Source organism: Scyliorhinus torazame, chromosome 11 (genome assembly GCF_047496885.1).
Source record: "Scyliorhinus torazame isolate Kashiwa2021f chromosome 11, sScyTor2.1, whole genome shotgun sequence".
Classification (NCBI taxonomy): Eukaryota; Metazoa; Chordata; class Chondrichthyes; order Carcharhiniformes; family Scyliorhinidae; genus Scyliorhinus; species Scyliorhinus torazame.
Window position 1 is genome coordinate 118,586,562 of NC_092717.1, and position 25,836 is coordinate 118,612,397.

At 48.7% G+C, this 25,836-nt stretch overlaps 1 protein-coding gene across 2 annotated transcripts in view; it reads left to right on the forward strand.

Moving 5' to 3' along the window:
- The window catches only part of ggh (gamma-glutamyl hydrolase (conjugase, folylpolygammaglutamyl hydrolase)), an 83,096-nt gene that overhangs the window by 45,889 nt on the left and 11,371 nt on the right, over positions 1-25,836 (forward strand). For both annotated transcript variants that reach the window (XM_072467678.1, XM_072467677.1), the window contains exon 7: positions 7,358-7,451. In XM_072467678.1, the coding sequence (XP_072323779.1) occupies positions 7,358-7,451 (94 nt within the window). The remainder of the gene's footprint in view (positions 1-7,357; positions 7,452-25,836) is intronic.

Consider the following 25,836-nt stretch of genomic DNA (forward strand, 5'->3'; position numbering starts at 1 on the left):
ACAGAATAATATATATATATATTTAAGTCTTATCATTAATCATTTGTATATAAAAGTAATCATATGTTCTATGTAAGGAAATGTTCCACGTTTGGCTCCTTAGGTATGGGAAACGTTCCACATCTGAGATTTGTATATATGCATTTCCTGACCACAGACATTACTTGTTGCAATTTATGCCAATTTAACTGCATTTCCCATGTGGATATTAATAAGCAAAATCGTCATCTCCAATTTTTTCTCAGAAACTGAAATTTCTTGATTTCAAATCAACATTTAGAGAAAAATAAAATTTTAAAGTTCAATATCCAAATATATTAAAATTCATTTGTATATGTGTTTTAATACTACAATAAAAGTTTTTTTTAAAGGCCACGGATTCACCAAACTTGGGACTTGTACTTGATATTCCTGCTGAGTTGTGACTCTGTTAGCTGCAATCTAAGCAGGTATAAGTGGGTATAGATTCCCACAATGCATCTGCAGCATCTAAGCTAACAAAATCATATAAACTTACAGAAACATTCAAACAAAATCTACATTGCGTTTTTCAAAATCGTTTGAAGTATCGCAAAATGCCAAATTTGAAAAGCTTTAATGGTAAAATGGGAAAGTTTTTTTTTAAAACAGAAGAGAACAAGAAAAACCTGACATCTTGCAGTGGTTACACAGGTGATTTGGGTTTATTTGCGGTTTGGGTTTTAACTGTCGACACGAGTGGTGGAAGTGCAGGGAGAGGTGCTGGTGGGAAGTGGTGAAGGGCTTTAATGCCACAGTATGACCGTTGGATCGCACCATTTGTTTCAAATGGGTGTTTCCAGAACCTTACTCTTCGTCAGGCTTTGCTTTCAGTTTGTGGTTTTTACTGTAGATTCTTCAAGCCTCTGTAGTTTTCAGGAATACAGCACTCACAGTCTTTCCAGACAGAGAGAGAGTTCTGGGGCAGGATTCTCTGGTGTGCCGGGCCCCCGGGATTCTCTGTCTCGCCAGCCGGCCAATGGGGTTTCCAATTATGTGCAGCTGCTGCCAAAACGGAGAATCCCGACAGCGGAGAATCCAGCCCCTGGTCTTTACTTACAGCCTGTAATGGTTTTCATGAGACTGACGCGCTACCTACTGCGTTAACGAGGCTCTCTGTAATGGCTTTCATGTAGATTCATTCATTCAGGTTATTTGCAGCTTCAGGAATACAGCATTCACAGTCTTTCTGGAGAGCGAGAGAAAAGCCATTTCTTGCCTTTCTGTGCCTCGGACTCAATTCCTTCCCGAGGCCTCTCAGAACCCTCCTGCTGGGATAGGATCCAATCAGCACCTGTTATAGGTTAGAGTACGGCCTTTTCGCCAATTCATTAGCCACCAGCTAATCAATCAAACCGAGTCCCACCCCATCTCTCTCTCTGGGGCCGAAAAAGTCTTAAGGTCCTGTTCAAGTTAGTAGAGTGTTCGGTCCTGTAACCTCGGAATTCCTCATTCTCTCTGCTCCTTGACTTGAAGATACATGTCCATTAAACAGCTATGGACCAAAGATGATAACGGCAAAGTAAAAGAAGGTTGAAATAAGGGAATAAACAGGAAGGAAGGACCCTTACACATTACAGTTCACTGTGTAAAATGCTCCATAGTTTATTTTGCTGTGAGCTTGTAGAGTAAATTTAAGATCAGCATTTTCTTTCTTTCGAAAAAGGGGTGATGTTTCTGACCAGGACCCCCATTGTTCTTTGTGCAATTGATTATTTCTATTTGTGGCTTTTTAAAAATCTTAATGTTAACCTTTTAACGTTGATCAATTGCAAACTTGAATGGGTATTTTTGTTATTAAAAGTAGCTTTCATCACTTTTTAAAAAAAAATATGTTCATTAAGAATTTTTCAACAAAATTTTCAACCCCCCCCCCGTAACAAAAAGAAAAGAAAACTCGCATAGCAAGACATAAACATGGCAAATCAATATAATACAGAACTTTGTACATTGGATTCCTCCCGTACATATCAACTTTCCGGATCATGGATGTATTTTCCTGCTCAAGTGCCCCCCAGAAAAAAAAACCATCCCCCCCCCCCCGAAAGAGATGTAACCCCCCCCCCGGGTTGCTGCTGCTGTCGACTGAACTTCATCTAACGCTCCGCGAGATAGTCTAGGAACGGTTGCCACCGCCTGGAGAACCCCTGCACAGACCCTCTCAAGGCAAACTTTATCCTCTCCAACTTGATAAACCCTGCCATGTCATTTATCCAGGCTTCCACACTGGGGGGCTTCGCATCTTTCCACACTAACAAGATCCTTCTCCGGGCTACCAGGGACGTAAAGGCCAGAATGCCGGCCTCTTTCGCCTCCTGCACGCCCGGCTCGTCCGCCACTCCAAATAGTGCTAGCCCCCAACTTGGCTTGACCTGGACTTTCACCACCTTAGATATAGTTCTCGCAACTCCCCTCCAGAACCCATCCAGTGCCGGGCACGACCAGAACATATGGGCATGGTTCGCCGGGCTTCCTGAGCACCTCCCACATCTGTCCTCCACCCCAAAGAACCTACTCAGCCTCGACCCCATCATATGCGCTCTGTGAATAAACATAAACTGTATCAGGCTAAGCCTTGCACATGAGGAAGAAGAATTAACCCTACTCAGAGCATCAGCCCACAGACCCTCTTCAATCTCCTCCCCCAGCTCCTCCTCCCATTTACCCTTCAGCTCCTCTACCAAAGCCTCCCCCTCTTCTTTCATCTCCTGGTATATTGCCGACACCTTGCCCTCTCCGACCCATACACCCAAAATCACCCTGTCTTGAATCCCCTGTGCCGGGAGCAACGGAAATTCCCTCACCTGTCGCCTCACAAACGCCCTCACTTGCATGTACCTGAACGCGTTTCCCGGGGGTAGCCCAAACTTCTCCTCCAGCGCCCCTAGGCTCGCAAACGTCCCATCAATGAACAGATCTCCCATTCTCCTAATCCCTGCCCGATGCCAGCTCTGAAATCCCCCGTCCATCCTTCCTGGGACAAACCGATGGTTACCCCTGTTCGGGGACCACACCGAGGCTCCCATCGTACCCCTGTGTCGTCTCCACTCCCAGATCTTTAGCGTTGCCGCCACCACCGAACTCGTGGTGTACCTTGTCGGCGAGAGCGGCAGCGGTGCTGTCACCAGCGCCCCCAGGCTCGTTCCTTTGCAGGACGCCATCTCCAACCTCTTCCATTCCGCCCCCTCTCCCTCCATCACCCACTTACGGATCATCGCCACATTGGCTGCCCAGTAGTAGCCACCTAGATTCGGCAACGCCAGCTCTCCTCTATCTCTACTACGCTCCAGAAACCCCCTCCTTACCCTCGGGGTATTATTCGCCCACACAAAACCCATAATGCTTCTGCCAACCCTCTTAAAAAAGGCCTTGGTGATCACAATTGGAAGGCACTGGAATACAAAAAGAAACCTCGGGAGGACCACCATTTTAATCGACTGTACTCTGCTCGCAAGCGAGAGTGGCAACATATCCCATCGTTTGAAGTCCTCCTCCATCTGCTCCACCAGCCGCGTCAAATTAAGTTTGTGCAGGGCCCCCCAGCTCCTGGCTACCTGGATCCCCAAGTACCGAAAGCTCCTTTCCGCCCTCCTCAACGGTAGGTCATCTATCCCTTTTCCCTGGTCCCCTGGATGCACCACAAAGAGCTCACTCTTCCCTACATTGAGCTTATAGCCCAAAAAGTCCCCAAACTCCCTTAGATTCTGCATGACCTCCACCATCCCCTCCACTGGATCCGCCACATACAGCAACAGGTCGTCTGCATACAGCGACACTCGATGCTGCTCTCCCCCTCGGACCACCCCCCTCCATTTCCTGGACTCCCTTAATGCCATGGCCAAAGGTTCAATTGCTAATGCAAACAACAGGGGGCACACCTGCCTCGTCCCTCGATATAGCCGAAAATACTCCGACCTCCGCCGATTCGTAATCACACTCGCCACCGTGGCTCTATATAGGATCCTAACCCAGCTAATAAACCCTCCCCCAAACCCAAACCTCCCCAACACTTCCCAGAGATACTCCCACTCTACTCGGTCAAAGGCCTTCTCCGCGTCCATAGCTGCCACTATCTCTGCCTCTCCCTCCACCGATGGCATCATAATCACGTTTAGGAGCCTCCACACATTGGTGTTTAGCTGCCTGCCCTTTACAAATCCCGTCTGGTCCTCGTGAATCACCCCCGGGACACAGTCCTCGATCCTCGTAGCCAGCACTTTTGGCAGCAACTTAGCATCCACGTTGAGGAGCGAGATCGGCCTTACGACCCACATTGCAGTGGGTCCTTATCCCGCTTCAGGATCAAAGAGATCATCGCCTCCGACATTGTCGGGGGCAGGGTCTCCCCCCTCCCTTGCCTCATTGAAAGTCCTCACCAGCAACGGGGCTAACAGGTCTACGTACTTCCTATCGAAATCAACCGGGAACCCATCCGGTCCCGGGGCCTTCCCTGCCTGCATGCTCCCCTGTCCTCTAATCAGCTCCTCCAACCCAATTGACGACCCAAACCAGCCACCTCCTGCTCCTCCACCCTCGGGAACCTCAGTTGGTCCAAGAATCGTCGCATCCCCTCTTCTCCCGCTGGGGGCTGGGATCTGTACAGCTCCTCATAGAAGGCCTTGAATGCCTCATTTACTTTCACCGCACTCCGCACCGTAGTTCCCCTTCCATCCTTGACTCCACCTATCTCCCTCGCTGCCATCCTCTTACGGAGCTGATGTGCCAGCATCTGGCTCGCCTTCTCCCCATACTCGTACGTCGCCCCCTGTGCCTTCCTCCACTGTGCCTCTGCCTTCCCTGTGGTCAACAGGTCGAACTCCGTCTGGAGACTTCGCCTCTCCCTGAGTAGTCCCTCGTCAGGGGCCTCTGCATATCTCCTGTCCACTCTTAAAATCTCCCCCACTAACTTCTCCCTTTCCCTGCCCTCTCTCTTCTCCTGATGGAGATTAACTCTCCCCTGACCGCCGCCTTCAGCCCCTCCCATAGTACTCCCACCTGCACCTTCCCGTTGTCGTTGGCTCCAAATACCTTTCAATGCACCCTCGCACCCTCCCGCACACTTCCTCGTCTGCCAGCAGTCCCACATCCAACCGCCACAGCGGAAGTTGGTCCCTCTCCTCTCCCAACTCCAGTTCCACCCAGTGCGGGGCGTGGTCTGAAATGGCTATGGCCGAATACTCCGTTCCCTCCACTTTCGGGATCAATGCCCTGCCCAGTACAAAAAAATCTATCCGGGAGTAGGCTTTGTGTACGTGGGAGAAAAAAGAAAATTCTCTGGCCAAAGGCCTGGCAAATCTCCACGGATCCACTCCCCCCATCTGGTCCATAAACCCCCTAAGTACCTTGGCCGCAGCTGGCCTCTTTCCGGTCCTAGATCTGGAGCGATCCAGTGCTGGGTCCAACACCGTGTTGAAATCCCCACCCATTATCAAGCTTCCTACCTCCAGGTCCGGAATACGCCCCAACATACGCTTCACGAATCCAGGATCGTCCCAGTTCGGGGCATATATATTTACCAAAACCACCCACGTCCCCTGCAACCTACCGCTCACCATCACGTATCGACCTCCATTGTCCGCTACTATGTTCTTGGCCTCAAACGACACCCGCTTCCCCACCAGTATTGCCACTCCTCTATTCTTCGCATCCAGCCCCGAATGGAATACCTGTCCTACCCATCCCTTTCTTACCCTGACCTGATCTGCCACCTTCAGAGGTGTCTCCCGAAGCATGACCACGTCCCTTTAAGTGCGCGAACACTCGGGCCCTCTTAACCGGCCCATTTAGGCCCCTCACATTCCACGTGATCAGCCGGATTGGGGGGCTCCCCACCCCCCCCCCCCCGCCCCTCCCTGCCGACTGCACATCTCCTATTTTAGGCCATCCCGTGCCCGCGCCTCCCGCACCCTCCAGTCCCCCAGACGGGGACCCCCGCCCCGACCACCTCTTCCGTTTTCAGTTCCCCCTCGGCCAATGCAGCAGCAACCCTATTTTCCCTCCTCTCTCCCCCCCCCCCCCCCACCCCACTAGATCTAGCTCTTTTGCTCCCCCCATAATACTTCCGTAAGTCAGCTGACTCCTGCTGACCCCGGCTTCCCCCGCCTTCCCCCGCCTTCCCGTTGACCCCCCCCCCCCATGTGGAAATCCCTCCTCCTCCTTGCGCTCCTCCATTCCCCCCCCAACACCTCCGCCTTTCCCTAACGCGGGAAAAAGCCCGCGCTTTCCTGAGCCAGCCCCGCACCTTCTGGCGCAGCTCCTGTTGCGGCCTTATCCCAATTCCCCCATCCCCGGGCCTCCCCTCCCTCCAGCACCGGCGCCCACATTCTTCACAGTCTCCCCATCAAAACTCTTCCCCCATCCCCATCCATCGTCCCACACGTGAAACATTCTTTACCCATATTTACAACCCTGTATACAGACAACATCTCCCCCACAACCACAGACCCTCAGTTTGAGTCCAATTTTTCCGTTTGGATAAAGGTCCAAGCCTCTTCTGGCGTTTCAAAATAGTGGTGTCGGTCCTGATATGTGACCCGCAGTCGCGCTGGCTGCAGCATTCCGAATCTCACCCTCTTTCTATGCAGCACCGCCTTGGCCCGGTTGAAGCCAGCTCTCCGCTTTGCCACCTCCGCGCTCCAGTCCTGGTAGACTCGAATCACCGCATTCTCCCATCTACTGCTCGGCTCTTTCTTGGCCCATCTCAGGACACTCTCTCTGTCCGCGAAATGATGGAACCTCGCCACTATCGCCCTTGGCGGCTCGCCGGCCTTGGGTCTCCTCGCCAGGACCCGGTGAGCCCCTTCTAGCTCCAGGGGGCTCGGAGAGGCCTCCGCACCCATCAGCGAATGGAGCATCATGCTCACATACGCAGGTCAATGGACTTTTAAATGGCCCGTCACATTTTCTATCCCGCCCGCGACAAATCCCATGGCGGGCGGGAACTGAAAATGTACCCCTTATCTCCTTGGCGGCATGAAGGATGGAGCAACCTTTGTCATCAATGAAGATAGTGATGTAGCTTATTTATTAACGTGTTGATTTGAAAATCATTTTATTTCTTTGTGATGGAAGAGAGGAAGAAGGAAATAAAATTAGGTGCGCATTCCCGCCTTCACCACTTGAATATTTGGTTGCTACCAGAAGTGTGTTTCATCCATTCCGAGGAGGCCTTCCATTTGTTCATCATCCTTTACCTGAACTGCTCTCTCTAATTATTTTTTGCAATCAACCATGCATTTATGAACCTCCTTATTTTCCTTTACACATTTTCATGATCTGCTGTGTGTATAGAAAATTGTATATTGAATAACATTCGAATCTTTTTGTGATTTAATTCCAGAATTTTACAAGCAACACAGAATTAAAGAACTTCTACAAAATCTTGTCGACTAATATGGACAGCAAGGGCATTGAATTTGTATCCACAATAGAAGGTACTTGCAAATAATAGTGGCTATTATCAGGCATAAAATGTGTTATGCTCTTATTATTTGTGAAGATTTCCTTAGTCATCATACTGTGGTTCCTGGTCTATGGCACTGCTAAATGATGTTCTTCGTTCAAATGTACAGAGAAACAAGCGGAGATTGAGAGAGGTGAGCTGACTTGAGCTGTGCACTGTTTATGTAGCTGCACATTCAGTTTCTAAAGTGCCTGATGTAGCCTAAAATGGCTCTAAATGTGATTGCAGTGTGTTGTGTTCTACCACCAGATGTTTGCCACTTTTACAGGGTTTTTTACATCAGTGTAGTGCAGTCTCCCAATATCTACCCTCTGATAACATGAGGGTGATAATGGAAGAGCTCCATTTCCACATTGAAATCAAAGAAGAAAGAAAACTGTTCAATACTTTGCTTCTGATATGACGTCCCCAGCACAAAGTTAGATTATCAAAGCACGTTTTGAATTTCTTGGAGAGGTATTTTGGTTCTTTGAGCTTTATTTCTTAATTGTCCACCTCAATTGATTTATTTTCTAAAGATCATCAACTTGCTGTTTCTGGTTACACTTGAAGTATTCGTGCAGTAACAATGGACTGACTGTCCAAAATTGAACTATACTAAACCAAGCAATTGACACCCTCTTCCTGAATTTTATACAAACAAATTCCTTCCCTCAAAGCCCCCATGCAGGCCTGCCAGTGAGTACACAACTTAATAGTTACTTGCTGTAAAGTAAAGTGAGGAAGGTAGGAAAATCCCAGCATACCCACATATGGCTATGCCATCCCACCCAATGCAGCACAGGTTTAAAAGTTTGTTAAATGACTATACATACATGTTCAGTATACTGTCTTCACGCCTACCTGTAAATGCCAGATTCAGAATGTTTACTGCTACTACATTAGTTTTCTCTTTTTTCAATAACATTTCTTTTAATTGTGTCTTGGTTGTTAGTTAAATTAGTTTGGATATTATTTTATATTCATAAGTGCTTTGTTTATTTGTGATTTGTGACTTAATATATTTTTTACATCTCTATCACATCTTCTTGCTTTGCAAAAACACGGCTGATTCTTTAATGTTACCCATTCCTACCTCCTGGCAGAGTATATGTGTCTTCTGCAGAGCAATTTCTGGGTGGGAGATGATAGTGTAGTGGTAATGTCACTGGACTAGTCATCCAGAGGTTCAGGCTAATGCTCTGGGGACAAGGATTCAAATCCCACCACAACAGTTGCTGGAATTTAAATTCAATTAATGATCTGGAAGTGAAAAGCTAGTCTCAGTAACGGTGGCCATGAAACCAGCATTGAAACACATCTGGTTCACTAATACCTTTTAGGGAAGGAAATGTAGCATCCTTACCTGGCCTGGCCTTACCTACATGTGACTCGAACAATATGATTGACCCTTAACAGACCTCTGAAACTGTTTTGGAAGCCTCTCAGTCCAAGGGCAGTTAAGATAGACAACAAATGCTTGCCAGAGACAGCCACATCTCATGAAGGAATATAAAATGTATTTTCAAAAACTTAGCACAGTGCCTAAAGGGGAAGTATCTGTTTAGCTGCTAAATGCATTTATATGTTTGTGATGCATGAGGGAAGAATGGAAGCACAGAGATAGAAAGAACTTATCAATACAGATAAGTGTGAGGTGTTGAATTTTGGAAAGTCAAATCAAGGTAGGACTTTCACGGTGAAAAAAGAGCAAAGAACAAAGAAAAGTACAGCACAGAAACAGGCCCTTCGGCCCTCCAAGCCTGCACCGACCATGCTGCCTGTCTAAACTAAAATCTTCTACACTTCCTGGGTCCGTATCCCTCTATTCCCATCCTATTCATGTAGTTGTCAAGATGCCCCTTAAATGTCACTATCGTCCCTGCTTCCACCACCTTCTCCGGTAGCGAGTTCCAGGCACCCACTACCCTCTGTGTAAAAAAACGTGCCTCGTACATCTCCTCTAAACCTTGCCCCTCGCACCATAAATCTATGTCCCCGAGTAATTGACCCCTCTACCTGGGAAAAAGCCTCTGACTATCCACTCTGTCTGTGCCCCTCATAATTTGTAGACCTCTATCAGGTCACTCCTCAACCTCCGTTGTTCCAGTGAGAACAAACCGAGTTTATTCAGCCGCTCCTCACAGCTAATGCCCTCCATACCAGGCAACATCCTGGTAAATCTCCGCTGCACCCTCTCTAAAGCCTCCACATCCTTCTGGTAGTGTGGCGACCAGAATTGAACACTATACTCCAAGTGTGGACTAACTAAGGTCCTATACAGCTGCAACATGACTTGCCAATTCTTATACTCAATGCCCCGGCCAATGAAGGTAAGCATGCCATATGCCTTCTTGACTACCTTCTCCACCTGTGTTGCCCCTTTCAGTGACCTGTGGACCTGTACACCTAGATCTCTCTGACTTTCAATACTCTTGAGGGTTCTATATTCCCTACCTGCATTAGACCTACCAAAATGCATTACCTCACATTTGTCCGGATTAAACTCCATCTGCCACCTCTCCACTCTAGTCTCCAAATGATCTAAATCCTGCTGTATCCTCTGACAGTCCTCATCACTATCCGCAATTCCACCAACCTTTGTGTCATCTGCAAACTTACTAATCAGACCAGTTACATTTTCCTCCAAATCATTTATATATACAACGAACAGCAAAGGTCCCAGCACTGATCCCTGCGGAACACCACTAGTCACAGCCCTCCAATTAGAAAAGCACCCTTCCATTGCTACTATCTGCCTTCTATGACCTAGCCAGTTCTGTATCCATCTTGCCAGCTCACCCCTGATCCCGTGTGACTTCACCTTTTGTACCAGTCTACCATGAGGGACCTTGGCAAAGGCCTTACTGAAGTCCATATAGACAACATCCACTGCCCTACCTGCATCAATCATCTTTGTGACCTCTTCGAAAAACTCTATCAAGTTAGTGAGACACGACCTTCCCTTCACAAAACCATGCTGCCTCTCACTAATACGTCCATTTGCTTCCAAATGGGAGTAGATCCTGTCTCGAAGAATTCTCTCCAGTAATTTCCCTATCACTGACGTAAGGCTCACCGGCCTGTAGTTCCCTGGATTATCCTTGCTACCCTTCTTAAACAAAGGTACAACATTGGCTATTCTCCTGAAGACAGTGAGGATCCAAAGATTTCTGTCAAGGACTCAGCAATTTCCTCTCTAGCCTCCTTCAGTATTCTAGTATTCTGGGGTAGATCCCATCAGGGCCTGGGGACTTATCTACCTTAATATTTTTCAAGAGCCCAACACCTCGTCTTTTTGGATCTCAATGTGACCCAGGCTATCTACACACCCTTCTCCAGAATCATCCACCAATTCCTTCTCTTTGGTGAATACTGATGCAAAGTATTCATTTAGTATCTCGCCCATTTCCTCTGGCTCCACACATAGATTCCCTTGCCTATACTTCAGTGGGCCAACCCTTTCCCTGGCTACATTCTTGCTTTTTATGTACGTGTAGAAAGCCTTGGGATTTTCCTTAACCCTATTTGCCAATTACTTTTCGTGACCCCTTCTAGCCCTCCTGACTCCTTGCTTAAGTTCTTTCCTACTTTCCTTATATTCCACACATGCTTTGTCTGTTCCCAACCTTCTAGCCCTGACAAATGCCTCCTTTTTCTTTTTGACGAGGCCTCCAATATCTCTCGTTATCCAAGGTTCCCGAAATTTGCCGTATTTGTCCTTCTTCCGCACAGGAACATGCCGGTCCTGAATTCCTTTCAAATGACATTTGAAAGCCTCCCACATGTCAGATGTTGATTTACCCTCAAACATCCGCCCCCCAATCTAGGTTCTTCAGTCCCCGCCTAATATTGTTATAATTAGCCTTCCCCCAATTTCGCACATTCACCCGAGGACCACTGTTATCCTTGTCCATCAGCACTTGAAAACTTACCGAGTTGTGGTTCCCGAAATGCTCCCCTACTGAAACTTCTACCACCTGGCCGGGCTCATTCCCCAATACCAGGTCCAGTACAGCCCCTTCCCTAGTTGGACCATCTACATATTGTTTTAAGAAGCCCCCCTGGATGCTCCTTACAAACTCTGCCCCGTCTAAGAATGGTAGGACCTTAGGGAATATCGTGGAACAGAGGGACCTTGGCGTTCAGGTGCACGGTTCTCCAAAGGTGGAGTCACAGGTAGAGAGGGCAGTGAAGAAGTTTTTTGGCATGCTGGCCTTCATCAGTCAGGGCATTGAGTATAGAAGTTGGGAAGTTATGTTGCAGTTGTACAGGACGTTGGTGAGGCCGCACCTGGAGTATTGTGTTCAGTTTTGGTCACCTTGCTATAGGAAAGATGTTACTAAACTGGAGAGAGTGCAGGAGAGATTTACAAGAATGTTGCCAGGACTCAAGGGATTGAGTTATAAGGAGAGATTGGACAGGCTAGGACTTTTTTCTTTGGCACGTAGGAGGGGTGATCTTATAGAGGTGTATAAGATCATGAGAGGCCTGGATAGGGTGAATGGACACAGTCTTTTTCCCAGGGTTGGGGAAATCGAGAATTGGAGGGCATAGGTTTAAGTTAAGAGGGAAAAGAATTAATGGGAATCTGTGGAGCAACGTTTTTACACCGAGGGTGGTACCTATGCAGAATGAGCTGCCGGAGGAAGTGGCTGAGGCAGGGACATTGACAACATTTAAAAGGCATTTGGACAGATACATGGGATGGAAAAGGTTTAGAGGGATATGGGGACTTCCGGTGGTAGCCATGGTGTGAGTGGTCGCACACAGGATAGCTCCTGCTTGAAGGCATAGGAAGAGCTCTTTTTTACCCCATATTGGGTGCAACTTCGACAGAAAAGTGTAGTTAAAGATCGGAGGAGCAGTTTCCCCCGGGAATGGTATGTCTGCTGGTTACCAAACCTGGCAGAAGACGGTGAAAGACCTGGCCAAGGAGTTGGAGGAGACCTGTGGCGCAGCAGCCAGTGGAAGAATGGTGGAGGGGGAAGGGCTTGTGCAAGTCGGAAAGCCCTAGATGGAGCAGTTGATGGCTTTCGTCAAAGCTGAGTTCTGCCAGCAGAGGAAGGGGATGCAGAAGGATCACTCGAAGGCAATTGAAGGGGTTGTGGCACCCCTGAAGGGCTCGATGGAGAGGGTGGAGAAATTTTTGGAGGCGCAGAGGTCGCAGCAATGTTGGATCACAGCGATTGGGTGGTGGCATTTGGCACGGACGTCGGGGTCCAAGGAGACCTTTGCAAGACATTGAGAGCAAAGATGGAGGAGCAGGAAAACAGTTTGAGAAGACTGAACCTGCGGATAGTGGGCCTGCCTGAAGGAGTGAAGGTGTGAGTGCCATGGGGTACGTGTCAAAGATGCTGGCAGGGCTGGTGGTGGAGGAGTTGCTGGATAAGGCCCCTGAGGTGGACCGAGCGCACAGGTCTCTGGATAGTAGCCTAGAGTTGGGGAGCTGCCGCGGGCGGTGATCGTGAGACTCCAGAAGTTCGTGGAGAAAAGAAGATATTGCAGTGGGCCAGCGAGAAGCGTACCTGCGACTGGGAGAGGAAAAAGGTCTGAATATATCAGGACATTGGAGCCGAGCTGGCGAAACGGCGTCCGGGGTTCAACAAGGCTACGGCGGTGCTGTATCGGCAGCAGATCAGGTTTGGGGTGACCTACCCGGCGAAATTCTGGGTGACGTTTGAAGGCCGGGAATATTGCTTTTAGATCCCAGAAGCGGCCGAGGACTTCATCAAGGAGCATAAACTGGGGAAGAACTGAATTGAACAATTTTGGGGGACTAGGGTGTTGGCACTTTGAAATAATTGGGCATAGGGGTGGAGTGGGGGTAGGCAGTGGATGGTTTTCTTTCATTTCGATCTGGAGAGGATTCTTTTCCTTGTTTGTTATTTACTGTTGGGTTGACAAAGTGTAGCAGGGGTGAAAAGTTTATGCAGGGATGGCTATCTAATTCCCCCCCTGCCTGTTTCTTACGGCTATTTGTGTTTTATCTCTTTGTTGCTCTTGGGGGAGGTGACTTGGAGTTCAGAAGGAGTCTTTGTTTGGATGGGGGAGGGTAAAGTCAACAGAGGAGTGGGGCTGGGGGTGGGTGAGGGGGGGAGGTGATGTTCTCTTTGGTTGGCTCTGAATATGGCAGTCAATATGGTTGTCTTCCTTAATCCTAATTATGTTTGCTCTAGAGTCGCCAGGTATCTTTCGATTACGCCACAAGCTTCAAAGCCGAATACTGATCAAAAGAGCCAATACACCAGTTAGTTAGTTCAAAGTCAATACTATTTATTTACACACACAATAATATCTACTCATGCACGAAATACTACAGACTAAACTATCACTACTGCTAAAGCCTATACTTAGCTTCGGGCGCCCACTCAGTCAGAGGAACAATGGCCATTGTTCGGATCTGAGGCTGCTGGGGTCAAAGTGGTAGAGGGGAAACAGGTAAGCTCGTCTGTCTGGTAGCGAACGTTGACCTTGGACTTACTTGCTTCTGGTGCAGCTGGTGGACGGGTCTCTCCGCTGTGAGAGCCAAGTCCAAGAGAGTGATTCTCTCTTGGGGCCGCCTTCTTCTACCTGAAGGGGCTTCGCGCGCCTTTGGGCAGGCCTTGAACTTGGCCCCAATCAATTGGGCAGTATCTTGATTAATCATATTGATCTTGACCAATAAAGGGGTGGGTGCCCTGATGGCTGGATGTGTCATAGGTGGCCGTTGGCCTGCTTTGTTTCTCCTTTCGGTTTGGGGAACTGGCGCCGTGAGGTCTGGGGCCAGATTGGTTACTTAAGTATCTTCCTTTGTTCCCGGAGATGGGCTATCCATATGCTAATTGGCCTACAGTTTCAGTCTTGTCTGGGAGCTGCGGCTCCAATATGCAGACAGGCTCTGTGCCTGCGTGCTTTCTTAACATTGTCCATTTTTCCCTGCAATCTTTGCAAATGTCCATTTTGTGTTCTGGAAGTAGCCATCCCTGATGGCTACACACCCTCCTTGTGATCCTCAACTTGAAGCGTGAAGGATCGTCTTCGTTCTCCTCCTAAGTTGGGCACCCATAAGCACTTCATAGGCTCTACACTGCTCTGTCCTATGAATTGCAACTCTTACCTAAATTATTTATGTACATACATCATTATAAAATTCTACAGGACGCTATGACATTCAGGCATCCATTACAAAATAAAAAACTGGAACCTCTAACTATCCTTAACTAAACTATCCTTACTCAAACAATCAAAAGAATTTGCAACATTTTAAACTGTACAATAGCAGCAACACATGTCTCTCTGGCTTGGCATTCAAGCACAGAGTTTTACAGTTCTTTTTATTGGAACGAACAAAACACACACAAAAAACGGATGCACTTTAATTCACTTAAAGGGGTTGAGGGGTTTGTTGAAGTCCGAAAACAGGGGATCTGAGGGTGTATATCGGAGTGTGAGTGCGGGAGGTTTTCCTATGCCATTTCCTCGGTCTTAGAGTCTGAACGACACTGCAGAGTATCGCAAGTACTAATAGTGATTCCACAACGTAGGATAGGGAATACCAGGTGATGAAGCGGTCATACCAGGCCGGTGTACTGGTAACTATCTCGGGGTTTAGTGTATGGCAGGGGTGGGAAACATTCACAGCCTGTGTGGTAGGGGTCAGGGGGGTAGCGTCCGTGCACAACTGGAGGGATCCCACTAAGATCCAACTGTAAAGCATGATGGTTGTCTTCACCTTTTCTCCTTTCTTCCTCTTGAGGCTTCTGTGGTTCCGGGGTTCTATGGACACAAGCATAATATCTGTTATAATCTTGCTTAAGATCTTGTATATCTGTCTGTCTGTCCTCTTATTACCCATTATAATTGGTCACCATCTGTGACTCCCTCATTTTTAAAAAAACCAAATATTTGGGACAAGACGTCCGAGAAAAATACTGACACAGTACGAGCCGTCTCGCAGCCTGTGCGATCTACCATCCCAGTGTTCGAGGATGTAAATAGCATTTGGAAGCAACCTAAGGGTTGCCATAAACAAAAAAAAGAATTTTCAACTTAAAGAGCCAAAATGGGGTGTGTATGGGATGCGGCGAGTAAGAATGGGTGGAATCCCCGGGTAGGACGGTGACCAGTGCCATTTGTGCTCTACCCGAGCGTAGCTGACCAGAGGGGGGTCCTCAGGCAGGGCGGGGACCAGTGCCGTTTCTCCACTGCCTGAGCGACCGGCAAGAACGGAATGAATATGTGGTCGTCATGGGGGCTGTCTCTCGTGATTACCTTCAAATCAGGAGAGTAGTTATGATTGGTTGTCGGCCGACAAACTAGTTCCTCTGAACGGTTGCCTGTCGACAAACTTGTTCCATTAACTGCCAGTGGGCGTTTAATGCCAGTGTGCGTTAAAAGAGTGGTGGCGTGGGGCATGAAAACTTTAAATTAACAAACAACATTTAACGTTCACAATAACGAACAAACGTACATTACAAACATGATGCAGGTTCCATCAGAAAAGACACCGTAACTCTCCATCGGTTCCTTTTTACCATCATCTGGACACCCCATTGCTCAATAGCGAACAGAGTCGCAAAGGGATTCGTTTGGTGGGAGTCAGACTCTATGTCATCATCTTCTCCCCGTTGCCATACCCGTGACTGGAGTAGATTTGCTAAAGCTGCGTGGGGCGAATTGGGGTCCATCTCATCATTCCGGATGAGCCTGAACGAATTGTCTCGGTGCCAGAATCTTGTGTCGAGGTTGGAGCTGCAAGGTTTTAATCCATAATCGTCGGGCGGTGGGTCTGGGTCAGGGGCTTTAATGTACGTTATCTTGAAGGGGTCGCTGGAATCATGTCTGGAATCGCTGGGAGTGGGGCCTGGTGCAGGGGTGTAATCGTAGCGTGGTGTGCTGGGGCTGTCGCTGTCGCTGGTGTTGAAGGAAGGGAGAGGCGGATTCGTGACTCTGGGAGTGGAGTCGAAGTCCTGTCTGAGGACTGGCTGGACTGGTTGGGGGAGGGTAGGAATACGTCATTCGTGGGCGGGGCGTGCTTATCTGCTGCTGCAAGCGAGGTGTGATGTGCATAGTTGTTCTGCGAGCCAGAAGCTTTAAGCTGGTTTATGTGAAACCACGTAGACTTGCCATTGGGATATGTGGGATATACAGAGGGGCTGACTTTGTCAGAGATGGAGTACAGTCCGGAAAATTTGGGGGAAAGGAATGAACTGGGGTTGTATAGGGATAGCATCACTTGCTGCCCTACTGCAAACTCGATGGCGTGTACATTTTTATCAAAACAAGCCTTGCTTTGCTTCTTCCGTGTCCCAAGTCTGACAGCTGCTGTGCTGCCTTTACATTATCAATAATCTGCTGTACTGCTTTTTCATGCGTGAGGCTGGTGACTGTGTGGCTGGCCAAATCCAGTCCTAATAAATACTGTCCCTTTCATGGGGCGTCCGGTCATTAGGGTGTGGGGGGTGTATCCTGTGGACGTGGATACCGTGTTTCGTATGAACATTAAAGCAAATGGGAGAACGGTGTCCCAGGTGCTGTTGTACCATTTTTCTGAGGGTGGCTTTTAGAGTTCTGTTCACCCTCTCTACAATGCCGTTTGATTGGGGGTGGTATGCAATATGAAATTTTTGCTTTATGCCGAAAATTGTGAGGACGTTTTTCATCACTCGTCCTGTAAAATGGGAGCCTTGATCGGACTCGATACTGCGTAGGAAGCCCCATCTTGTAAAGATGTGCTGTGTTAGGATTTTAGCTCTCGTTTTGACCGTGTTTGTTCTGGATGGAAAAGCTTCCATCCATTTTGTGAAGGTGTCGATGACCACCAACACATACTTAAAACCATTTCTGCAGTGGAGTCTGCAAATTCGTCCAGGGGCCATTAACGGGGCGGGTGTGATTTAGCTGGGTTTTTCTTGCATATCTGTCCGGATTGTTCTGGGCACAGATTAAGCAGTTCTTGATGTAGTGAGTAACAATGGCTTTTAAGTCAGGCCACCAGCAGAGATGTCTGAGGTGGGCTAGGGTGGGTTCAATGACCTGGTGTCCATTATTGTCATGGAACTGACAAATAATTTGGTTCCTGTCCTGGCTGGGGACTACATAAATGCCGTCTTTTAAAATCACACCGTCATGTGTGGTTATTGAGTTTTTAAACTTATCATAAGGAGCTGGGAAGTTGCCTTTTAAAATTTCCCTGAGCTTCTCATCTTCCTTTTGAGCCTTTGCCAAATCTTGAATGTTGGTCTGTGAGACCTGAACCGCGTGTACTGGGGCGCTTTCGGCGGGGGGGGGGGTTCCAAAAGTGAGCATGTCTGGAACCTGCCTTCGCTAGGGCGTCTGCTTTAACGTTACCAGTGGGGGGAAGAACAATGAAGACTGCAAACTTTTATAATGCCATATTTCCTATCTTTAGCTGTCTCTTGGATATGCCGGGGTAATGTGGCTGAGGGTAGGGGCTTTCCGTCTGCGGAAACAAATCCTCTAGTTTCCCACAGGGGTAGGAATTCGGTTAAACTGTTGCAGACATATAAACTGTCCGAATATATGACGGCTGGGGTCGGAAACGAGTCGGGGTGATCTACAATGTATGCTATGGCTGCCAGTTCTGCTGCCTGCGAGCCGAAGTGTCCTGGCAATTTTGACGGAATCTCTTCTACGGCGCATCCCTGCGCGTCCTCTACATAAATACCGCAACCGGTAATTCTTTTCCCATTTAAAACTGTGGAGGAGCCATCCACATAGATTCTAAGGGGTGCGCACATGTCTGTGGGCTGGGGTCTCTGGGGTGTAGTACCTGCTTTCCTGGGAGCTGACGTAGGTATAAAGGGCCCTGTATTATGTTTAGTGGAGATGATCTCACACTCATGTGGGGTACCTGCATATTGTAAATTATCGGCTAGGAAAGTGTGGGTCTTGGTTCTCTTAACTGTTATGTCCCGTCCCTGTAAAAGAAGGGCCCAACGGGCTGCACAGATTTGGCTGACTGTGCCATCCTTAAGTCGATCATCTAGTAGTCGCTGTGTTGGGGTGTGTTCAGTGAGAATGGTGATGGGGTTGAGTCCTGTATTGTAGGCGAAGTATTGTACTGCCCAAGAAACTGCGAACAGGTGCCTTTTGCAGGCAGAAAAACCTTGCTCGACAGGATCTAACACGCGTGAGGTGTATGCCACGGGGCCCAATTGGTCATGGCGTTCTTGGACGAGTACGGCCGAAAGGGTTCGGTCGGTGCTTGCAACTTAAATTGCGTACGGGGGAAGTGGATCTGGGACCTGTAATGCGGGGGCTGTGCTGAGGGCTCTTTTTAATGCATCCACGGCATCCGTGTGCTGTGGAAGCCATTCCCAAGGTGCTTGTTTCTTGAGAAGTTCGGATAGGGGTGCTGCTTTTGTGGCAAAACCGTCAATGTGGTTTCGGCAGTAGCCGACCAGTCCTAGAAATGACCGGAGGGCTGAGATATGGGGAAGGGGCAATTTGACGATCGAGTCAATTCTCTTTTGCGCGATCTTGCGTTTACCATGTGTGATTACTGTACCCAAGTAAATCACTTTTTCTTGCAAAATCTGGGCCTTCTTGGGGTTCACTTTACATCCAATCTGTTGTAGGAGTCCTAAAAGTTCGGCGAGAAGCAAAATGTGCTCTCCCTTTGTGTCCGACTGTAGTACCAGATCATCTACATATTGGACCAGACAATTGGGTCGGGAAAATTTTGCTAATCCATTTGCCAGCTGTTGGTGGAAAATGGAGGGGGAGTTGTGGAAGGTATGTCCACGTATATTGTTGTCCCTGGAATGTGAATGCGAATTTATATTGGCACGCTTTATCCAATGGAATGGACCAAAAGCCGTTGCTAATGTCCAAAACCGAATTTTGTTTTGACTGTAGTCCCTGTTTGAACATAGACTCGTGGTTACGGTGGGGGCTGCTACTTGGGTTACTTTGTTCAGTTCCCAGTAATCAGTGGTCAGTCGCCATGATCCATCGGGTTTCCTTTCGGGCCAAATTGGTGCGTTATTCGTGGAGGCCACTGATCGGAGTACGCCTTGATCAAGCAGACTCTGTATTATCTTTGAGATTTCTCCCTCTGCTTCTTGGGGAAAACCGTACTGCTTTTGGGGTCTGGGGTCGGGACCTATAATATTCACTGAGCCAGCGATCTTGCCACAGTCGTGCTTGTGCTGTGCAAATGCTGCTTTGTGTTGCTGCAGGAATTCCCTAACTTGTTTGTCCTGATTAATGGCTCGAGGGTCGAACCAGAAGTCTCCTACTGCGCTGATTCTATTTTCATACTCTCCAACTGTGAGCGTGGCGGGGGCTCGTGCTGCCTGTGTCATTCTCCATACACATTTATTTACCGGATCAAATGATAGATTGTGGGAGCTCATGAAGTCAATTCCTAAGATGTGTTCGGCTGTCTGGGGTAGATCGACCAGACCTACAGGGTGTTTTGTTTTAATGTTCCCTATCTCGATTGCTACAGGGGCTGTGATGTGTCCCTACTATAAATGACCTATAAAACCGCTGAGTGTAATGGTGTCTGTCATGGTCCACATGTCTCGCTGAAACATCGCGGAGGAATTGAGCGTGGTGCGGGACCCTCCTGTGTCCCAAAGGAATTCTACGGGGTGTCCCCGGACTATGCCTTCACTACCGGTCTACCGGACTTGCCCCAAAGGGTGTCGCAGACCCATGTTGGGGAGCCCGAACACCGTCAGTCGGCGCCGTTCATATCTGCGTTCTCAGAATGGGCGCTAACACTGTGAATTGGCTTTGCCCTATTATTTAGGGTGCCTGTCTGTTGGTTTCTCTGCTGTTTCTGGGGCGCATTGCACTCTCGTGCGTAGTGTCCTAATTGTCCACAATTGTAACACTCTTGGGATTTGGGTTGCTGTGGGCTGTTCCTGCCCTCATTTACCCATGCGGGGTTCTGGTGCGTGCTAACTGGATGCATGTCTGCCTGTTCTTCCTCCGTTTTAACAAATGCGGTTTTGTCTTGGATGGACTGTTCCCAAGAGCGGGACAATCTCTTCAAACCCCATTTCTCGTTGTGGGCCTCGTCTGAGGGGGTCATAATTTGCGCAAGCTCTCTGTCCTGCCTCTGTCGCATGAGAGACTAGGATGCGGGTCCATTTGGCCATATTATCTGAGGACAAATGGGCGTGGGCTAATTCTCCAAACACTGCAGTAAAATGTATCCACAAGCGTCCAGCAAACTCTTGTCTTTTTCTGCCTACATTTGTTTAGGCCTTCTACGGCGTCTCCTTTGTTAGAGCCGATCGCATCTAGCATCGCTGTGTGCATTTCTTGGAGTGTGCCTCCTCCTACATTCTGTGGGTCGGGAAGGGCTGCCATGACTGAAGGGTCGAAGCTTAAAACTGTGAGCTTCACTTGCTCCTTTTCATCCAGGCCGTACATGGTCACCTGCTGTTTTACTCTAGCAAAGAACTGGTGGGCGTCCGATGTGGGTGTAATTTTATCACGCGCATCCCGTAATTGGGTTACGGTTAACAGGGTCGTGTACAGAAAATCTGGGTCTCCTTCTGTTGTGACCCTGCGCTGTGTGGTTACAGGGTTCATAGGGGTGTGTTCTGCCTGTGCAGTCGGGGGTTGGGGTGCTTTTCGTTTCTGGGGTTTTTCCTGTGTACATGTCCCATGTACATATCTGTGGGCAATCTCGTTTAACTCCTGCCAATCGGGGCCGTTTTATTGGTCTAACTGGGGTCCAAACGTGCTCTGAAACCCATTCTGAACGGAAAGCAGAGATTGCAATTCTGCAATTTGCTTCCGGCACTTTGCGTGATCTACCGAGCTCTGCCTTTGTTCCGTTGTGGAAGTGTGGAGTGCTCGTAGGGCTGCTTTTAAGTCGTTGCACTGTTTCTGCAACTGCTCAACCTGTTGTTCGGTTTCCTGTCTTACCAGGACCGCGAGTTCCGCGTCTTGGTAGACCTTATCATATTGACTCTGAAAACTACTCAAATGGGCGGGACAAGACTGGTGTGCCCGCTTGGCATCAGCCACCTACCTCTTTGTCCCTCGCCGCTAACTGCTCTCTCAATTCCCTGTTCTCCTTCTCAAATTCGCTCACATCTCCTTCACTATTCCTGTCTCTCTCCTTAACCTCTCTACAGAGCGTCCTAACGACCTCCTCTGTGCCTCACAATTGTGCCAAGCAGGACACGATTGCTATCGGCTTGCAAGCTTTCCCTAAGCTCTTCTTATGGATCTCTGTTAGGTTCGCCCACCAAGTATGCCCTATACTTCCGGGACCTGTTTCATCATTGGCGCAGAATTCTCTCCAAAGGGGCCATCCTTTCTCTTTGAGATATTTTCTGATCTCTTCTTCCCATACGGGACACTGTCCTACTCTACTGGTTGCTGCGACCTCGAATTCCTGGGGGTTCATAAGGCGTTCCATTGCCTTCATTGCCATTTTCTCTATCTCTGGTTTCTCTACTGAATTTGGAACAGGGGCTGATAAAGTGGTGATGTAAACACGGGTATGGCTTACGCTAATTTCCGGCCTACAAAACTCCCGACAGTTTAACGCAACAAAATCTCTCCGGTTTACCTTATATCCCTGTTAGTATCTATGCATTAACACACTTCCGAATCTTAGAGGTTTGATCAGTATTGTTCTTACACTTGTGGTTTTTCTGTTTCCAATTGGATTCCTATTCAAATTTGGGTTCTCTTGGAGTGACTAGGCCACTTCTAGGTCGAGTCCCGTCAGAGGTCGCCAGTAAATGTTGCTCTCTTTGGTTGGCTCTGAATATGATGGTCAATATGGTCGCCGTCCTTAATCCTAATTATGTTTGCTCTAGAGTTGCCAGGTATCTTTCGATACCGCCACAAGGTTCAAACCTGAATGTTGATCAAAAGAGCCAATACACCAGTTAGTTAGTTCAAAGTCAATACTATTTATTTACGCACTGTAGTATTTTGTGCATGAGTAGATATTACTGACTAAACTATCACTACTGCTAAAGCCTATACTTAGCTTCGGGCGCCCACTCAGCCAGAGGAACAATGGCCGTTGTTCGGATCTGAGGCTGCTGGTGTCGAAGTGGTAGAGAGGAAACAGATAAGGTCGTCCGTCTGGTAGCGAACGTTGACCTTGGACTTACCTGCTTCTGGTGCAGCTGGTGGACGGGTCACTCCGCTGTGAGAGCCAAGTCCAAGAGAGCGATTCTCTCTTGGGGCCTTCTTCTTATACCTAAAGGGGCTTCGTGTGCTTTTGGGCGGGACTTGAACTTGGCCCCACTCAATTGGGCTGTATCTTGATCACTTGTATTGACCCTGACCACTAAAGGGGTGGGTGTCCTGAGGGCTGGGCGTGTCCTAGGTGACCGTTGGCCTGCTTTGTTTATGCTTTCGGTTTGGGGAACTGGCGCCGCGGGGTCTGGGGCCAGATCGGTTACTTAAGTATCTTCCTTTGTTCCCGGAGATGGGCCATCCATATGCTAATGGGCCTACAGTTTCAGTCTTGTCTGGGAGCTGCGACTCCAATATGCAGACAGGCTCTGTGCCTGCTTGCTTTCTTAACATTGTCCATTTTTCCCTGCAATCTTTGCAAATGTCCATTTTGTACTCTGGAAGTGGCCATCCCAGATGGCTACAGAGGTCAATGGGAGGCGCCTTTGGGTTGGGGCTACCACGCTAGCAAGTAATGCTGGTGAACAGAAGCGAGGTGACGCAGAATGCCGAGAGAGGTGGCCGTTGGGGGAGGGGGGGATATGGGGGGTTGTCATGATGAGGTGAGGTGGGAGAAGAGACATAGTCAGGGGCGGAGAAGGGGGCTACCTTGCATGGGCCAGGTATAGAGTGGAATTAACGGGGCTAGAGCTAAAAGGGGAGATAGTTGAGAGGAATGGAAGCATAAGCCTCTGATACGGCTGATAACGTGCAACATGCTCAATGGATCAGTTAAAAGACATGGGTTTTTGCGCACCTCAGGAGCCTGAAAGCGGAGGTGGTCTTTCTGCAGGAGAAAACCTCCGCATGAAGGACCAAGCTAGCCTAAGGAAGGGGTGGGTTGCTCAGGCTTTCCACTGGGGGTTTGATTCAAAGTCGCGGGGTGTGGCAATTTTACTGAGTATGAAGACAGGTTTGTGAGTGCGAAGGAAGTGAGGGACCCAGGTGGGAGATATGTGATTAGAAGGGAGCCCGGTGGTAAAGGTGAATATGTATGCACCAAATTGGGATGATGTAGGTTTTATGTGGGGGATGCTGGCAGCAATCTCAGACTTGGCCACACACCAGTTGATCATAGGGAGAGATATTAACTGTGTTATAGAGCCGATGGGGATAGGTTGATGGGTAGAATATGAATGGCAAAGGTGCTAGGTGGGTTTATGGAAACGATGGGTATGGTGGACCTGTGGCGCTTCAAAAACCCAGGGGGAAGGGAGTATTCCTTTTTTTCACAGGTGTATAGGGTGTATTCCAGAATGACTATTTTGTGGTGAGTCGGGAGATTTTGGTTGGGGTGGAGGGGGCAGAGTACGCAGGGATAGTAATTTCGGACCATGCACCCCACTAGCTGGAGATGCGGCTTAGATCAGGATGGGAGCAGAGGCCCAGGTGGATTCGGGGTTGTTGGCGGATGGAGACTTTTGTGATAAAGTGGGGGCGGCGATTAAAGATTATGTGGAGTTGAATCAGAACGGGGAGGTGTTGGTGGCCACATTTTAGAAGTACTAAAAGTGGTGGTCCGAGGGGAGATTATCTCGTTCAAGGCTCAGGCGGATAGGGAAAGGAGTGAGGAATATGACCGACTCATGAACGAGTTAGTGGAGGTAGGTAGGGAGTACTCGAGGGTGCCTACCACGGAGCGATTGACGAGGAGGAAAACGTTACACGTCCAGGGAAATATTGAAGATACAAACTGGGGCAGGGGATGTGGTGTCGGATCCGGTGAAGATGAATGAGGTATTTAGGGAGTATTATAAGGGGCTATACAGGGCGGATCCGCGGGGGGCGGGGTGGGGAGGGGGGGGTGAAGAGATGGACATGGGACGGTTTTTAGATGAACTGGAGTTTCCTCAGCTGTAGGAAGAGAAGAGGCAGGCACTAGAGGAGCCCCTGGGGCTGAGGGAGATATTGAACAGTTTAAGGGGTATGACGTTGGGGAAGGCCCCGGGGCCTGATGGATATCTGGCGGAATTCTATAAGGAGTTTGCGGCGGCCCTGACACCACATCTCTTGGCGGGCGTTTAATCAGGCGTTGGAGAAGGGGGAGCTGCCGGAGGTGATGACGCATGCAGTGATCATGTTAATCCCGAAAACGGGGAAGGACCTATTGGAATGTGGGTCATACAGGCCCATATCGCTGTTAAACACAGACGAGAAAGTGCTGGCTAAGCTATTGGCGGGAAGGATGGAAGATTGTGTTCCCGGGGTGGTTACGGAGGACCAAACAGGCTTCGTGAAAGGCAGGCAGCTTTCTAGCAATATAAGGAGGCTGTTAAATGTAATTATGACCCAGTCGGGAGCCCAGGTACCGAAGGTAGTGGTGTCTATGGACGTGGAGAAGGCATTCTACCGGGTGGAGTGGCAGTAACTGTTTGAGTTTGGGTTTGCGCTGAGGTTTGTGGCATGGGTGCATTTGCTGTATGTGGCACCGAGGGCGACTATGCGGACCAATGATATGGGTTCACGGAACTTTGAATTGTACAGGGGAATAAGGCAGAGGTGCCCGCTGTCACCGCTGCTGTTTGCACTGACTATTGAGCCTCAGGCAGTGGCTCTGAGGGGGTCAGCAGAGTGGCAAGCGATTACGAGGAGATGGAGGGAGCATTGAGTGTCCCTCTATGCTGACGACCTACTATTGTATGTTTCGGACCTGCTCAGGAGAATGGAGAGGATCATGGGCCTGCTGGGAAGGTTTGGGCGTTCTCTGGATATACGTTGAATGTAGGGAAAGGCAAACTGTTCCCGGGGGGGTGCCATTTAAGGTGGTTAAAAACAGGCTCAGATACCTGGTGTTTCAGGTAGCAAGGGAATGGGTGATGCTTCACAAGTGGAACTTAACGAAGCTGGTGGAAGAGGCTAGGGAAGATCTCATGAGGTGGGATATGCTGCAATTAACTTTGGCGGGGAGGATCAAAGTGGTAAAGATGAACATTCTGCCGAGGTTTCGTCATTTTCTAGACAGTATCATGTGAGAGTGCCTTTAAGAAATGGATGTTTAAGCAATGTACCTTTAAGAAATGCAGTGATGTCAGAGTGTGGGTGGAGCTGGGCTTTTGATCAGCCATTTTGAAGTTTTAGTTTCAGTTTCGAGAGAGAGCAGCTAAAAGGTGGCTGGCTGGTTTGCTGTGAGATGCTTGAAAGGAAAAAGCCAGTTTGAGGAGAAAGCTGGGAGTGGCTGTGTGCTGCTTGAACGGAGAAAGCCAGTTTGA